Source organism: Caenorhabditis elegans, chromosome III (genome assembly GCF_000002985.6).
Source record: "Caenorhabditis elegans chromosome III".
Classification (NCBI taxonomy): Eukaryota; Metazoa; Nematoda; class Chromadorea; order Rhabditida; family Rhabditidae; genus Caenorhabditis; species Caenorhabditis elegans.
The window spans coordinates 1,225,139-1,243,173 of record NC_003281.10 but is presented as its reverse complement, the minus strand read 5'-3'; the positions used below and the strand labels follow the sequence as shown (position 1 = coordinate 1,243,173).

Genomic DNA, 18,035 nt, shown 5'->3' with positions numbered 1-18,035 from the left:
GAGATAAATTTTGAGTCCTCTAACTATGTATAAAATTAACCATTTTAGAGGAATTTCAAAATTGTGAATTTTTACAATTAATTGCCCATTTTTGCCACTTTTTAATAGTTTTTGATGGGTTAAACCTAGGTTTTCTGAATTCTCCATATATGAATTACCCGATTAAAAACATGGGCACTGACCAAAAAGCGTGTGCACTGACCAAAAAACGTGTGCACTGACCAAAAAAAATTGCACTGACAAAATTTTTTTTTTTAAGTTTTGAACGAATATTGAATTTGTTTAAACGAATCGCATAGAGCATAAAATTCTAAACATTTGAACAAAAATACAATTGCTCCAAATGTTGAATTCTATCATTCAGCAACACAAATTTTAAAGATGAAACATTTTATTGCGAAAATCAAAACGGCTCGAAAATATGGCTCTTATCTATTAACATCTCCTTGCAGAAAACACGGCAATTTTCGAATTGCAAGATTTCAATCCAATTGTATATCTATTGATATCGTTTGAATAATATTCCGTCCTGAATTCATTTTCGCCGGTACAATTGAACACTTTTGCAATTTCCACTGGATTCGAAGTTGACTTATCAAAAGTTATATTGCAACTTTGAAATGCATTTCTTCTCATGAGATTCTGCAAAAGTCGAGGTATTATCAAACAAAACACGGAAGCGCTGGACAACCGTTAAAAGGACTATACCCTGTGGAGAAATTGCCTTAAAACATGCCTATGGTACCACAATAACCGAATATCATGATAAAAAAATTCAAAAAAAATTTCCAGATTTTATATGATTTTTTGAAAATTGAAAAAATCACAGTTTTCCCCTAATTGCTTCAGAGTTTTATGCATTTTCAATTACTTTTTAATAAACATTGTGCATTTTTCTTGTTCAATTCTTTCATTTTCCGATTAAAAACCCCCAAAAAATGAAGAAAATGAGTGAAATAATAAGAAAAAAAAATGAAAACAATGCAAGCGCGCTCCAATGAACGAGTTCAATTGGCGGTAATTCAAATAGAAATTAGGGGAAAACTGTGATTTTTCCAATTTTCAAAAAATCATATAAAATTTAGAAATTTTTTTTTAATTTTTTTATCATGATATTCGGTCATTGTGATCCCATAGGCGGCGTGTTTTGAAGAAATTTCCCCACTGAGCTTAGTCCACCTTTAAGCTTATTCCAAGCCCCAAAAATTCAGGCAAAACTCAACCAGGGCACTTTGAATTAACCCACAAATGAGATAAACTTCAAATGGCCGTTATTCAGTCAGTTTTGGTCGTAACGGACCATTTTTTTTCAAGCACACATTGACAGCATTGAACGAGAATTTTACAAGTGCAATTTCCTTAACATAAATCCTTTCTTCAGACTTCAAAAAATCATGCCTAAAGGACAACACTTGATAACTTACATCTCTAATTTTAACGGCAATTTTTGTTGAAAAATCGGTCATTCTTGAGATAGTAAAACATTTGAAATGAAAGAGCTGAACAATCAGTTCACTGTCAAACACAGAATCATAAATGCAGAAGCTTTGTGCTTTTTTCCACTGAGCCAAATGAGTGAGTCGGTTGAATTGATTAATGGGGCCTACACTGATCAATTCAATACTTTCCAGATCATTGAAATGCGGAAACATAGAAATGACAGCATTGAACGAGAATTTTACAAGTGCAATTTCCTTAACATAAATCCTTTCTTCAGACTTCAAAAAATCAATAAAAGAAGGGACAGTGGAACAGCTGCATCCATCTTCAGTACAGTTAAAAATTGATAATTTTGAAACATGCTTCCATACAATCTTCAAATCCTTGAAAGCTCTTTCTGTGTAAGCTTCATGTTCTAGAATTAGCTTTTCTTGACCATTGTAAATCACACGTGAACCACCACCACCTGCTTCTGTATAAATGATTTCAATTCCGTCCAACGTCAACTCGAATTTTTCCATCCACATGCTAAAATGGATTGTGTCGAATCGAACTCCAAGCTTATCCATAGCGGCCCTCAAAACTCGACATACTTTACGTGATCTCAATCTGTAATTCATACCAGAGGTGGGCAAACGATCTTTTCCGGCAAATTGCTTGAAATTGCCGGAAATTTTCGTTTTCGGCAAACTGACGATTTGCCGTTTGCCGGATATCAAATTGCCAAAAGTATTTAAAGAAAAATGTGCCTTTTTGAATTTTTTTTCTCTTTAGATATTCTCATAGAAATTTTTTACTTTTCAAAATAGATTTAGGAACATTCATAAGATGCCTGCAATTTCGCCGATTAAAAGTGAAATTCTGAAATTTCCAAAACAAATGTGTAAAACCACAATGTGCCGACAAATTTCTGCAATTGGTCGGAAATTTCAATTCCGGGAATTTGCCGATTTGCCAACAGTTTTCAAATCCGGCAATTTGTCGATTTGCAAGAAATTTTAATTTTGGCAACTTGCCAGTTTGCCAACAATTTTCAAATCCGGCAACTTTCCGGTTGCCGATTTGCTGGAAATTTTCAATTTCGGCAATTTTCCGGTTGCCGATTTGCCGGAAATTTCAATTCTGGCAAATTGCCGATTTGCCAACAAATTTCAATTCCGGCCAATTGCCTGTTTGCCAGAAATTTAAATTTCGGCCAATTGCCGGTTTGCCGGAAATTTTAATTCCGGCAATTCGCCGATTTGCCAACAATTTTCAAATACGGCAATTTTGCGATTGCCGATTTGCTGGAAATTTTCAATTCCGGCAATTCGCCGATTTGCCGGAAATTTCAATTCCGGCAACTTGCCAGTTTGCCGGAATTTTCAATTCCGGCAATTCGCCGATTTGCCGGAAATTTCAATTCTGGCAAACTGCCGATTTGCCAACAAATTTCAAATCCGGGAATTTGTCGATTTGCAAGAAATTTTAATTTCGGCAATTCGCCGATTTGTCGGAAATTTCAATTCTGGCAAATTGCCGATTTGCCAACAGTTTTCAAATCCGGCAATTTGTCGATTTGCAAGAAATTTTAATTTCGGCAACTTGCCGATTTGCCAACAATTTTCAAATCCGGCAACTTTCCAGTTGCCGATTTGCTGGAAATTTTTAATTCCGGCAATTTACCGATTTGCCGGAAATTTTCTATTCCGGCAATTTGTCGGTTTGTCAATTTGCCAATAATTTTCAATTCCGGCAATTTGCCGGAAATTTTCTATTCCGGCAATTTGCCGATTTGCCAACAATTTTCAATTCCGGCAAACTACAGGTTTGCCGATTTGCCAACAATTTTCAATTCCGGCCAATTGCCGATTTGCCGGAAATTTTCAATTCCGGCAAATTGCCGATTTGCCAACAAATTTCAATTCCGGCCAATTGCCGATTTGCCAACAAATTTCAATTCCGGCCAATTGCCGATTTGCCGGAAATTTTCAATTCCGACAAATTGCCGATTTGCCAACAAATTTCAATTCCGGCCAATTGCCGATTTGCCGGAAATTTTCAATTTCGGCAAATTGCCGATTTGCCAACAAATTTCAATTCCGGCCAATTGCCGGTTTGCCAGAAATTTCAATTCCAGGAATTTGCCGATTTGCCAACAATTTTCAATTCCGGCCAATTGCCGATTTGCCGGAAATTTTCAAATCCGGCAAATTGCCGATTTGCCAACAAGTTTCAATTCCGGCAATTTTCCGGTTTGCCGGAAAAACCGTTTGCCGCCTACCCCTGATTTCCACATCAGCGTCAAGAACACTCAAGAATAAAAAGTTTTTAAAAACTCACCGATCCATGGGCTCCAACTTTTCAAAAATTTGGTTTGCGGCATTCAGAGGTAGATCGAGCAAAGAATTTGTCACATTGGTATCAGGCATCTTTTCAATTTTGCCTAAGAATTTGGAAAATTGAGAAAATAAAATGTCGAAATGTGTTGCAAGACCTACTCTTATCAATTTTTCAATAGGCGTGTGATAAGTGAATAAGTATTTTTCGAAAAGATCAAATTTCTGTGAAAACATTTTGGCGAAATTCAAATTTGCTGAGAAGAAAATTTTGGCGCGAAATTCAAATTACTTTGAAAAAATTTTCGCGGAAAATTCAAATTTGCTGAACAGAAAATTTTGGCGCGAAATTCTAATTTCTGTGAAAAAATTTTTTGCGGAGAATTCAAATTTTCTGAGACCGCAGAAAGCGTTATCGCCACCCGTCACATGTTTCAATAGGTTTTCCCGATAGATGGTTATCAATTACGGTTCTCAGTACCGACTTCTTCATTTTTTTCAACCTCAATAGTAGATGTGTCCTATTTGATGTTATCTAGAGGCATTTATCTTCTTTATCGCACCCCGATTTGACCTACTCTAATTTTCGTGGGAATTCTGTATAAAAGAGAGCACTGTACACCCCTTTTTACACATTCATTTGTTTGGTCACCTCTACGTACGTCTTATTTTTTTCACCACTTCATCTACGGATTCTTCAAATACTTCTCTACCGCTCCTGAGATTTTTAAAATAGAAATTAAACGTGGTATATACATTTTTTTCCTCTTTAGACTCAAAAATGCCATATCTTAAGACTAAAATTGCCACATGTTTTTATTTTCCCAACTTATAAAACTACTTTTAAAATGAGGGTATGTAATGTACAAGTACAAAAAATTTTACCCTTTTTTTTCTAGGTCTCTTTAACGTCTATTATTGTAGCAATAAAAAAATGTCCAGCCAATTTGATGTCCGTGGTATTTTGAGGAGAAAACAAGGCGACAGGTCGTCGTTTGGCGCCTTGGCCAGCATGGTCATGTATGTTGCCCTCTTTTGCGAGGGTTTTACTGTGGTCACCGGAGAGGTTCTGGAGAACCTGATGCGTCCAATTATCCCCCGCCGGGAACTCCGACATCGTCTCTTGGAAGAAGGTTTCCGTCTCCTCCGTGAGCTCATTCATGATGGGCGCCAGCTCACACCGTCAGTCTCTGCTTCGCCTGTAAAATATTATTGAGGAGCTCGACAATTTACGTGCCATACCACGTGCATTGGATTATTGGACTATTCATTACGTAAATGGTTTGAATGGTGGACAACGTGAACTGCAAAGTCTGGAGAGTAACAACGCACGGCCACTTTGCGTGGACACCGAATCGGCCCATCAAACTCTACTCAACGGAACCAAAGTGGCCTTAATATCCGTCTGCGATCCTTGCACAAACAGGGTCGCTTTGATCCGGACGCACGAGATGACTGATGGTCTCCTTAGTGTCTCCTTCCGTAGAGTTAAACAGACGTTGTCAAAACAAAGCTCAAGGTTATCAACGGCGGTTCTTAAACCCGTGCACACTTTTCGGGATCTCAATCTGTAAGGTCTACGTGAAGTTTCTAAAATAAATGAAAACAACTCACAAATCAATGAGCTCCAGCTTTTCCAAAACTAGATTAGCGACCTTCAGAGGCATGTCGACCAGGGAAATCGTCTTCGTTTTTACTTGACATTGGCCTCCGTTGGTAGTTGACATAGTTTGAATATAAACTCTGAAAATCTAAGCTATACCGCTCTACAACAAGAAAATTACGAAATAAAGATATTTAGGAATAGTGCAAAATGAGGCAAGAGGTTTAGATAACGAAACAAAAATCACTGTTTTTTTGCGTCTCTATAGGTCCCCTCTGCTCTCCCGCTCTGTGTGACGGTGTTTGCAGACTTTTTGAATTTTCAGCATATTTATTTGTACAGTTTTCAGAACTAGAAAGAGAGTAGGAAAAGCTTAGAGACTTATCTAAATGTTTTTTCTCACGACGCAATATGGCGTTTCTTATGTTTTATGATGACAGTTCCCCAAAAAAAATCTACCAGTGTAAACAATTTGTATAGGGAATGAATTTCCAAACAATATTGCATTTTGAATTTTTTCTACAGTGAAATTGTAAAATCGGTCGCACACACAGTAAAATTAGAATACATATTTATTTGGACACGATTTGTTTATCGTAATAGAACACATAGATTAATACAGAATAAAGGTTCACACAAAAAAAAATGAATACGTATAGAAGGCATGTACATAGGTTAATAATTTTTATATGAGCATAAGCAAGTGGTATGAGTAGTATCGTAGGTTATCAATTATACTAGACTCGATTGTTTGAAAAATATATTCACAATCTTTCAATCGTGAATTCCCATTTCAAAGTGTTCCCATAAAAATAATGGTCACAGATAATACGAAAACTGGAACTGTCAAATGAATGTATAAAGTTGTTGTGATGGTAATTTCCATTGTATTCAGGCCAAAAAACTCTCACAATCTCGATTCGATTTCCATTGGGAAACTCACTGATCGTGCATTTTTGGAATGTGCTTCTTTCCATAAGATCCTGAAAAATATTAGGCGATAAATCAAAATAATCCAATTGTAACATACATCTTTTAATTTGCGTGCATCTTGAATAGAGAATTCATCTAATGCGATTTGGAACTCTTTGAAATGAAACAGCTGTTCAATATGTTCATGGTTGAATACAGTGCCTCGCAGTTCAAAGTTGCTTGCATTTTTCCATTGAGGTAAATCAAATATTCGTTCGATATGATCAATTCTTTCAGTACACAAAATCTCAATTCTTTTCAGTACTTGATCATCAAAAAACTGGAGAATCGAAATAATGTCGTTGAATGAGAAACTCCAGAAAGTTAATTCCGTTGCGTGAACACATTTTTTAGCTTTTAATACTTCCATGAGAGGTGTGACAAAGTCGTGTGCCGTCTTATTTTTGGCGTTGATTGCAAAATGTAGTCTGTACACGCGATTTAATAACAATTCCAAATCCTTGAACGCAATCTTCACGAAATTTCCACCTTCAATGCGCTTGTCTTGTTTCCTGTAAGTGACAGTTGTTACGTTGTTCAATGCATCAGTGTATTTGGTTAGGAGATTGTCAAAGTTCGTAGAAACATGATTATCATACATATGAAAATCGATTTTATGAACTGGAAACACGAGTTTATCAACAACGGTTCTCAAACTTCGACACACTTTACGAACGCCTGAAACATAAAAATATATGAAAAAAATCATCGCTCTGTCAAAATCAAGAAAAACTTACGCTACAGGAAACGGAAGCTTTTCCAATATTTGCTCAGCAATCTCCACTGGCATATCAAGCAATTTTGGTTCTATATGTTCATCGGACATTTTTGGAAGGCTGTCTGAAACTGAGTAAAAATCTGAATAAGAAAACTTGAATTTAAAATTTGCGCTCTTATCAGTTTAAATGTTCCCGTCTCTATGCTCTTTTTCAGAACAAACAGTATGAAAGTCACGAGTTGTGCCAATAAAGTAGGGGTAACGATTAGAACGGTTTTGAACGTATAAGCCCAAATTGTGCTCAACTGAACGAATTTCGTAATGAAAAATTGTTCCAAAAATGTTTTATGACGGTTTAAAAAATCGAAAAATGACAATAGTTTGAGCTTGAAGGAGGACTGCTATAGATCCAAAATTGGTTCAAATGAACGAATTTTGTACTCAAATTTCTCAAAAAATTTTGAAAACTTTTTCGTCAATTTTTGACATTTTCAGTCTGGAAAATTGATTGAGATAAGTGGAAATTGTTTTTGAACATTGATTTTTTTTAAAAACTTACAATAATTTAATAATTTTTCGCGGTGAGACCCAAAAACAATTTTTCGATTTTTTTCAATTTCTTGAAACCTCTAAAATTTGTAATTTCTTGGTTTTTTTTAAATAGTTATTAGCTTCAAGTATTGAAAAATATCTCAAATATGTGGTTTAATGCACTAATCCAATTATGTCAAAAAACTACAGTAATCCTGAAGGTTATCCGAATTTCTCAATTTTTTGAGATTTTGAAAATTTTGAAATTTTTGAAAAATTTCAAACCGCTGTAACTTTGCTAATTTTTTAAATTTTCAGATTATTTTTTTCCTTAATAAATGTTATATTATTTTTTAATAGGATTTTCAATAAATTCAAGACTACAATGTTTTAGAAATTTTTCGAAAAAGGTCCCAAAATTAAAAAAAAATTTCTTCGAAAATTTTCAAAACTTTGTAACTTTGTCAGTTTTCAAGATTTTCAGGTAAATTTTGTTTTAAAATGTAGAACAATATTTGAGCTACCTGAACTACCACGATTTAACAAACATTTTTAGGGTAACCCCTATCCACAGACGAGCCAATCTTGCCCACCACCCAGAACAAAAGTGACGAACCCAATTAATAGTACGAGGTTACACCACACCACCCACTACGTCCATTTCTTGTTATAAATGAAGTAATTTATGTCGTTGTCGTTCTCCTCTTTTTTTCCCGGTTGGAGGGTAATAAAACAGCTCGCGGAGCACATTTTTAGCGCGTCCACCCTCCAGTTGACCCTATCTTTTCCATTTGATCTAGGGGTATGTGGGGTAATTGGAAAAAAAAATTAATTTAAGGTTAAAAATAAAATTCGATTAATTTTTTGAGTTTGTTGTTTTTAGATTTGAGATTTTTTTGAATAAAGATTTTTGATTTTTTTTGGATTACTGTAGAAAAAAAAACGTATGATCTAGTTGCTTTGTCAAGTCTACAGTACCCCGTAAGTGTTCGTGGTAGGACCCAAAATTTTCAATGTGAATTTTTAAGATTTTTAGTCATGTTGTGCCGGGTTCCAAATAAAAAAAAATGTTTTTCGCTATTTTTCAAAAACTTTGTAACTTTGGCAGTTTTTAAGATTTTTGGTTAATTTTTGACTCAAAATCCTCCCCAGGAAAGGTTCTAAAAAACTTTTTTTTAATTTTAAAAAAACCCAAAATCCGCGGAATTTGGTGAGTTTTTCTGGCGGGACCTCAATTTCTAAAAAAATTTAAAAAAATTATATTATTTTGGAAATTTTTGGAAATTTCAAAACTTCATAACTTTGTCAGTTGTTGAGCTTTTTCGTTAATTTTTGACTCAAAATACAGTTCAAAAAAATTTTTTTTTTAAGATCTCTAAAACGAGCTAACTGGTAAGTTTTCCGGGTGGGACCTAAATTCCTAAAAAAAAAATTTTTTTCGAAATTTTTGAAAATTTCAAAAGTTCATAATTTTGTCAGTTGTTAAGATTTTCAGCTTATTTTTGACTTCAGATGTAGCCTGTTAAATTTTCAATCAGAAAATTATTAAAAAATTTTATCACCCCTAAGACCAGCAGAGTCCGGTTAGTTTTCCTGGAGGGACCCAAAATGAAAAAAAAAATTTCGAAATTTCAAAAATTACAAACCACTATAACTTGGTTCATTCTCTAGATTTTTAGCTGATTTTTACCTTAAAATAAAGCACATATAATTTTCTGCGAGAAATTTATATAAAATGTCAGAATATTTCAATGCCAACACACTCCCGTAAGTTTTCCTGACGGGACCTGAAACAAAAAAATTCGATATTTCTCGAAAATTTCAAAACCTCGTAACTTTGTCAGTTTTAAAGATTTTTAGCTAACTTTTAACATAAAATATGGCTCATGAAATTTCCTACCAAATTATTAAGTTCCTACCTCCCCCGCAACCATCGCACCCCGGTGCACTTCCCAGCCGTGCGGGACCATAGAGCCCCTCCTGGCCAGCCGGCTGGCACCTAACTCATCCTTTGTGAAATATAGACGTAACAATAGCCATATTGTGTCTGCGTCTCTTGTTGCCTCGCTCTTGTATTCACACATTTATTCATAAATCGGTGACAAAAGAAGAAGAAGGGGGATGCGCTTGGACACTCTTAGCGTGTACATGCCCTTCTTTTTTCTTCTTTTTTTAGGTTTTTTGACAAACTTTTAGGGTTTCTAGATGTTTCTGTTTTGTTTTTCATGAAAAACTACTTTAAAATTGTGTTTTAGTGAATTTTTACCAGTTTTCTTGGAACAAATCTTAAATAGAGCTATATCTCTGCAACTAGCAATGCTACACAAAAATTATCAACTAGCAAATTGTAGCCCTTGAAATTTTGCACATTTTCTTAGTTTACCCCATTTTCCTAGCTCTTCTCCCAGCAGAGATATGCGTCTACAAAGTTAGGGCACCGCGCCGCAGGGAGAGTGAGTGTGGTGGAGGGGAGACGCAGGCGGCGATGGTGCCTGCGTCTCCTGCGGCGCGGTGCCCTAACTTTAAAGGCACATAACTCCGCGGAAACTAGAGATTTTAGAAATTTTAAAAATGGTGAAATGTGTAAAATTTTTAAGGCTGTAATTTTTCAACCGACACATTTATGTAGATCCGCCCAGTTTTGGTATTCTGACGTTTTTTTTTTCAAAAACTCATAACTTACTTCAAACTTGACCAAAATTTTTAATTTTTCAGTTAATAAAAAGCTAATAATTCAAGCTTTTGGAAAATAATAGAAAAATCTGTTTTTTGAAGTCTTACGTAGAATGGGAACAAATTGATTTTTCCGAAAAAAAATTAAATTGTTTTGTTTAAAATCAAAAAAAAAACATTTTATTACATACAATTCAACGGCAAAATAAAATTTTCAATTAAAAAAATCCAAAGAAGCTACAAGAATAGATCATCTTTTGCAGGTTTTTTTTGGGGATTCTCCAAAAAAAAGTGAGAGGGGACCCGGGCGCGGCCCCTTTTCTCTTCCCATTTCCTATTGATGATTGATGAGTCCCGTTTTGTGTTGGAGGGGGTGCTCCGTGAGCTCTATATGTGTTCTTAAGCCTTTTCCCCCATCTACCACCACCTCCTCCTCACTTTCTTGGACATTTATGGGAAAAATCTCAGAATTTGGGTGATTTTTGACATTTTGCGATATTTTTTTGTCATATTTTCGAATTTATTTTTGAAGTTTTCCAATATTTTACTTTTACTTTTCAATTTAACCCAAAAATTCTCTTTCTAGCTGCGCGGAGAGCCGAGTTACAGCAAAATTGGGGAAATTCTCAGTGGAGCGCACTTGCACAGCCAGCTATTGTGCGGTAGAGCAAACTTGCATTTTCAAAATTAGTTCATCTAATTTTCTCATTTCTCGTGAAAAAAATTCTGTAAAATCTTCAAAACTGACCGAAATAAAGTCATTTTCTCATTAGAGCACACTTACACCAAATTTTCATGTACGGTAGAGCACGTTTACACTTCAAACTTAATTTTCATGCAATTTTTAACAGTTTTGAACTAAAAACTCTTTGAAATTCGAAAAACTAGCAAAATTACAGCCGTTTTCTCATTAGGGCGCATTTGCCCACACATACCTTGTGCGGTAGGGCGCGTTTACACCAAAAACTCTATTTTTACGCAATTTTTAGCGATTTAAAGCTTACAACTGTTCGAAGTTAGCAAAACTAGAGAAAATACAACTTTTTGCAGATTTACAGCAATTTTTAAGAAATGTATCATTGGAGCGCACTTTCCTAACAGCAAGTTTTGCGGTAGACCGCGTTTGCACCTCAAACCTTAATTTTAACGCTTTTTCTATCGAAGAAAAACTGATACTTCTTGAAAATTCAAATTTTAAACTTTTTAACCGCAATTTTTCCCGCTTCAAAGTGCAGATCATCATTTTGAATGACAGGGCGGCGGCCCCCAGTGGTTGAGTGTGCAGGAATGTTCGCCGTCTAACAACCAGTGCCTCGGCGTCATCAATCCGTCAAAAAGCATTTTGACTCCTACTTCATCACTCATCTTAGTCCTCTTTGCTTCTCTAGTGCACTCCGCTCGGTTTATGAAAAAAAAAGTTTAACACAAAGAGTCCCCGGGTCCCCGGGACCCGTATGTTTTATTGCTGAAAAAACTAATTTCCAGCCCACGGACTCGAACCCGTGACCTTTTGCGCAAAAGGCAGAGTTGTTAACCAGTAGGCCACGACGCGTGGCGCAGCCGGTAACAGCCTCGTTTTGTAATCTGAAGGACCCGGGTTCGATTCCCGTCTTCTTTTTTTCTTTTTTTAAATAGAATTTTAGAATCTTTCGTAGTTTCTCCGAACTCCCCCAAACTAACAGAACTATTTGCTTACAAGGAAAGTAAAAAGGGCTCACCCCCCTCCTCCATCTCACGATTTCTATTCAATATACAACTACAATTCCTTGGAAAAAACGGGGGTTTATGTCCGTTTCACCACCCCGTGCTTCATATTTATTTCCACTGATTGATGAACACTTTATTTTTCGATTTTTAGCACTAGTTTTCCTTTTGTTTTGACCTATTTTTCTCCTCTATTTATGAATTCTCGGGACTAAAGTTTTATTTTTAAACTAAATTAATTGAAGTCATATAAAATCATAAAACAACAATTTGAAAACCCAAATTTTGAAAAATTAAGACATGTCTCCTTTCACCTGTGGGACCGCTTTCATCATTGCCCTCACTTTTTGCGGCGCCACGTTCCCGGTAGTCTAGTGGTTAATGAGTTGGTTTTTGGATCAGTAGGTCCGGGGTTCGATTCCTTGCAAGGCTGAGTTATTTTTTCCTCGTATTTTACCTATTTTAATAGCCCCGAAAATCATATTTTCTACTTTTAACGTCAAAATTTCATGGCATTTCTAGTAAAACTAAAATTTTCTTAAAAACTAGTGAACCTATAATAAAATTGTTAACTGATAAATTGTAGCCCTTGAAGTTTCACCCATTTCATCAGTTTTCAACTTTTTAATAACTCTATTCCCCGCCGAGTTATGCGCATTCAAAGTTTAGACGGCGAATAGTGCGCGATGAGGGGAGACGCAGACACTCTCGCCGCCTTCGTCTCTCCCCGCTTCACACACTCTCACTCTTCCAAACTTTGAAAGCTCATAACTCCCTTAGAAATTGAGTTATTAAAAAGTTTCCAAATGATGAATTGTGTAGAATTTCAAGGGCTACAATTTGACAGTTGACAACATTTTGGTAGGTTCGCCGGTTTTCAAGAGAAATTTTCCTATTTTTCCTTATTTTAAGTTTCAAACCACAATCTTTTATACTTTTCAGGCTCCCGTGACTTCACAAATGTTCGCAGTGGAGGCACCACCTCGACTTTTGGTAAGTTGTTTCTTGTGCGAAAATCAAAAATTTATTCAAATTGTATCAAACGGGGAGGATGGGGGCCCCCGCCCGTTATTCAATTCATCAAGATTCCCACGGTACGCACACCGCAAAATATGAATAGTAGAGCACGAGAGAGCGTGGAGATTTAAAGAACACAAGGCAGCAGAGGGACTCATCATTTTGGAAGAGTCTCATGCATTACTAGGGCTTTGGGCCGTTGGGTACTTGTCTCGGTTTGAACAATTGTGTTGGCTTCACCTTTTTAAAAATAAAAAATAAAAATTTCTTTGATTTACCACTGTTTTTAGACATTTTTAAGCTTAATTCTGGAATATCTCAAAAACTAGAATTTCTAGCCGGAAATTGTCGACTAACAAATTGTAGCCCTTGAAATTCTACACATTTTGCAATTTTTAATTTTTCCAAAACTTCTCTCCCAGCAGAGATATGCGCCTTTAAAGTTTACCCCCAACGAGAGTGTGTGGGGGGAGGGGAGACGCAGACGGCGATGGCGTCTGCGTCTCCCCGCTGCGCGCGCACTCTCGCGGCCTGGCTTTCAACGCGCATAACTCTGCAGCGGTTAGTGCTATTGAAAAACTTCCAACTATCAAAATGTGCAGAATTTTAAGACCTACAAGTTGTAAGTTGATAACCTTTTTGTAGCTCTATTTTTTGCTGAGTTACACCCGAAGTTTTGAAGAGAATTGAGCTACTTGCACATTTTTAGTAATATTTCCAAGTTCAATTCTAACAAATTTTAGTTTAAATTAGAAGCTGAGCAGAAAAAAGGAAAAAAAAATTCAAAAACTCATTTTGAAATATAAAAAATCGCCTCGGGCGTAGTTTTCTAGTTTTCTGACTATATTTTTGTGTGCTCATTTTGCTCGAGCACACACACACAATTTCCCGGCTCCGTCATTAGAACTGAGTACTTTTTCAGTTGTTTTTCAATGGAGCGCATTTTCTTGCTGTATCTCAGAATCTAGGAATTTATCAAAAAATGTTCAACTGGCAATTTGTAGCCCTTGAAATTCTGCACATTTTGTTAGTTTTCACCATTTTTCTTTCCCAGCAGAGTTATGCGCTTTCAAAGTTACGCCGAGAGAAATAGTGTGGGGGGAGGGGAGACGCAGACCGCCTCGCCGCCTGCGTCTCCCCCCGCAACACACTCTCTCTGCATGCATTGCGGCGGCTAAAGTTTAAAGGCGCATAACTCTCTTAGGAATTGAGTTATCGAAAAATTTTTAACTAACAAAATGTGCAGAATTTTAAGGGCTACAATTCTGTAGTTAACAGTTTTATTGTAGAACGTCTTGTTTTTGGTGAAAACTTGACTCCAGTCAAATTTTACCAAAAAAATCGATTTTTCTGTTGATTTCTCTATTTCTCTTGAATCAAAGGCGGTTTTTATGCGCTCGACTGTTTGCACAAATAAAGAGCACACCGGGGGTCACTGCTTCTTTTTGGAAGGTGGAAAGCAAATAAAATGGAGTCTATATGTGTGTGTGTGCAGTTTTTCTCTATTGCTGGCTGGTTACACAGTTTTCTGGGCTTTTTCGTTGGCTTTTTACATTAGAAAATCCATTTTCATTAGTCTTAAAATTGAAAAATACGTTTTTCTCTGGGAAAATTAACATTTTTATAGAAAAAACCAGTGACAGGTGGTAGATTTTGTTGTTTTTTTACGCCTAAAAGTACTGTTGGGGTGGCAAGTGGCTGGGCTTTTTTGGTTTGGTTTTTATAAATTTACAATTTAGATTTTATTGTATTACGGTTTTGATAAAAATTTCGAGGTTGTAGATTTTTTTTTAATTAAAAAAAAAGTTTTAATTTTTTTGGAATTTTTTTTTAACTTTTTGAGAATTTCAAAACATCATAACTTTTTGCAAAATTAACATTTTCATTTAAATTTTGTTTCAATATATAGAAAAATGTATTAACTCTAAATCAATAATAACATTTTTCAGAAAAAATTTAGGCTTAACCCTGAAAATTTTGATTTTAAGACAGTATGTTCAAATTTTCAAAATTTTTGAAAATTTCAAAATAACGTAACTTTGTTCAAAATCAAGGTTTTTGGTAATTTTTGTAACAATCTATAGAAAAATTTATTAGCTTTAATTAAACATTTAAAATTTTTCAGAACAGTTTAGGCTTAACTCTGAAAATTTAGGCTTTCAGTCCAAATTTTTTCGAAAATTTCAAATTTCGCGCCAGAACTTTCAAACTGTCCCAACTAACTAAATTTTAGAAAGAGCACATTTTGTGTAATATTCCATCTACTTGAAAATGCTCTTTCCAAATGATGGGGGTCCTTAAGAGGTCTTCTTTCGGACCAAATGTACCCCACCGAGCCTCTTCAGATTTATTTTCTTTTCGTTCCTTTATTTCTCTGCGTCTCTCTTGTATATTGCTATTTTTCGTTAAGCTTACTATTAAGCTTGTACATTTTCACACCAATTCTGTGCAATTTATGGGAATTATGTTCCAAAGATTTTTTTATTGGTCCCTGGAAAATCTAGATTTTAGAACTAATTTGAGCGTATTATTTAAAAATTTATAATGTAATGTGAAAAAAAAATTATGCAAAAAAGTTATAAGGTTTTGAAATTTTACCCCAAAAAAATTTTTTTTTGGATTTTTAAAACCCTGTAACTTTGCTCAACATTGAACGTTTTAAATAATTTTTATTAAAATCAATAGAGCATTTTATTTTCTACAAGATATTTTTGACAATTTTTGCCAAATTTTTAGTGAATATCCTGAAAACTTGAATTTTCAGCCAAAAATTTGAAATTTTTGCTTTAAAAAATTTTTGGAGCCAATTTTCAAAGTCTCGCAACTTTGCTTAAAATAAACCTTTAAAGATTATTTTACACACAATTGAAAGAAAAATTTGCGGACTTGACGGTCATAATAAAAAATCGTTTTTAAAAAATTGGAAAATTGTTTAAAATTTGAATTTTCTGACAAAAATTGCAAAATTTAGATTTTTGGTCAAAATTTTAAAGTCTCGCAACTTTGCTCAAAATTATCAGTTTCAAACGATTTTATCATATTTCAAAGTATATTTTACGGACTTAACAATATTATTACATCTGAATTTTGACAAATCAGAAAAATGCTAAAAATTTGAATTTTCTGTCAAAAATTTGTAAATTTTGATTTTTACCAAATTTTCGGAATTATGTAACTTTTCTGGAAATGCACATTTTAGGACAATTTTTGATGGATTAGATAGGTAATTTTACAAACTTTAACAATATTTTATTTTTAAAAATCTGTTTGTAATTCTAAAAATTTGAATTGTCAGCCAAAAATTTAAAAATTTCGGTTTTTTGCCAAATTTTTGAAGTTGTGCAACTTTGCTCAAAATATATTTTTTGGCTAATTTTTAATTTTCTGAAAAGGTACATTTTTGAACTTTAACAATGTGTTACAAAAAAAACCAAAACTTAAATATAAAAATTATGGGATTTCATTCAAAATCTGGAACTGTTGCTGAAAATTACCAAAAATTTTAAACCCCCACAACTTTTCAAATTTTCTACCAATTTTTCCAATTTTTACCACATTTTACTTCAAATTTCACGTTCTACTCAAAAAACTAGTCACCTAACCTTCAGAGCATCTCCCAAAAGCTCCCCCCTCTCAGCTCGCGGCTCCTTGAAGAAGACCACCCATCAACAAAAAGTTCTTCTGTATACAGTGTGTATCTTTGCCCGTCTGCGTCTCTCCAATACCTACAGTACCATATTCTGTGTATGTACAATATCTCCCCACCGTGTTTAACTAAATCGTGTGCTTTCTCTCTATGTGTGTGTGTGCGTGTCGCCTTTAACGGGCGGCCCGCCGCTCTTCAGTGCTTCTCCCTCCACTCTCACCTATTTTGCTTTTTGATGTTCCTCTTTCTGACTAGAATCGTACTAGATCTTGGCTTTGTGCCAATTTTTAATAGATATGTTATAATTGTGGTAATTATCTAAATTCTGATGAAAAATGAGCTTCATTGGTAAAAATTGAGCAAAGTTACGGGGATTTCAAACTTTGGTCCAAATTTTTTTTTTTTTTTTATTTCAAACTTTTCACTAGAAACCCAAATTTTCAGCTCCGAGATCATTACTTTGTAAGATATTTTAAATTTTATATAAGCTCGTAAAATTTGCAACAAAAACTGTTAAAAAATGGACTAAAACGGGTGATTTTGAGCAAAGTTATATTAGTTTAAATTTTGCAAAAAAAATTTTTTGGTAATTTTTGAATTTTGACTGAAAATCTAAATTTCACGGCCCAAATTTTTTTGGCAAAAGCCTCCCAGCGTCGCTACTCAGTCAATGTATAGCCCCATCTCTAATGGTCTAATACAATTGCTCGGGCTCCGCGAGCCCAGCAATTCTCCACTAATTCAATTATCAGTTTTCTTCTTCCACCCGGCTCCAACCAACTTTTCTCTTAGCCGGGACCACTAAAAACGTCATTCCACATTATTTCCAACAAATCAACACATTTGCAATTAGTCGAGTTTTTGGGCCACTTTAGCTCCCGGAGCCCGCCTCTTTAGTGGTGGGGACCCTCTCAAGCCGCTCAATAAGTATTGGATTTCATTCTATGTAATTCTATATCTGCTGCGTTTCCATCTCTGCAGCTTTCCATGTCATTTTTACATTTTTAAACTTGAAAAATTCAAAAATTTTGCAAAAAATCGATTAGAATTTTTTTTAACTTCAATTTCGAGAATTTTTGTTAATTTCACTTTGTAGCCCTTGGAATTCTAAACATTTTTGTATTTTTTTAAAATTACCATAGCTCTTCTCTCCGCCGAGTTATGCGCCTTCAAAGTAGACGCTTCTGAGAGAGCGTGGTGGAGGGGGAGAAGCAGGCGGCGAGGGTGACTGCGTCTCCCCCCGCCTCACACTCTCTCGCTGCGTCAGGCGACACAAAATATTTTTGATAACGTTTTTAATTTTTGAGATAACCCAGTTTTTCCAAAAGATTATTAAATTTTTCCGGGTTTTTATTGATTTTTTTTTTTGATTTTCCTAACGAAACCCACCACCAACTAACAACTTTTATGCGC

At 35.1% G+C, this 18,035-nt stretch overlaps 1 protein-coding gene, 3 non-coding genes and 1 pseudogene across 5 annotated transcripts; 2 read left to right on the top strand and 3 right to left on the bottom strand.

Annotated features, from left to right (window-relative positions):
- Positions 1-382: 382 nt before the first annotated feature.
- On the bottom strand, positions 383-4,126 carry fbxa-61 (F-box domain-containing protein). Its single transcript, NM_064952.7, has 4 exons — positions 3,921-4,126; positions 3,763-3,865; positions 1,425-2,049; positions 383-642 (listed from the first exon to the last, which is right to left on the bottom strand). Exons 2-4 carry the CDS (start codon positions 3,849-3,851, stop codon positions 436-438), a joined length of 921 nt encoding a protein of 306 aa, NP_497353.3. The 5' UTR covers positions 3,852-3,865; positions 3,921-4,126; the 3' UTR covers positions 383-435.
- A 1,999-nt stretch (positions 4,127-6,125) lies between these two features.
- Positions 6,126-7,159, bottom strand: fbxa-21 (annotated as a pseudogene). Its single transcript has 3 exons — positions 7,071-7,159; positions 6,392-7,011; positions 6,126-6,344 (listed from the first exon to the last, which is right to left on the bottom strand). Coding segments are annotated over exons 1-3 (928 nt in total).
- A 2,504-nt stretch (positions 7,160-9,663) lies between these two features.
- Positions 9,664-9,711, top strand: Y119D3B.27. Its single transcript, NR_052076.1, has one exon. It is a non-coding gene; the product is annotated as an Unclassified non-coding RNA Y119D3B.27 (non-coding RNA).
- Positions 9,712-14,153: 4,442 nt separating this feature from the next.
- Y119D3B.26 lies at positions 14,154-14,253 on the top strand. The gene has a single exon (NR_052075.1). It is a non-coding gene; the product is annotated as an Unclassified non-coding RNA Y119D3B.26 (non-coding RNA).
- A 2,855-nt stretch (positions 14,254-17,108) lies between these two features.
- Y119D3B.10 lies at positions 17,109-17,715 on the bottom strand. Its single transcript, NR_002653.1, has one exon. It is a non-coding gene; the product is annotated as an Unclassified non-coding RNA Y119D3B.10 (non-coding RNA).
- Between the last annotated feature and the right edge of the window lie 320 nt (positions 17,716-18,035).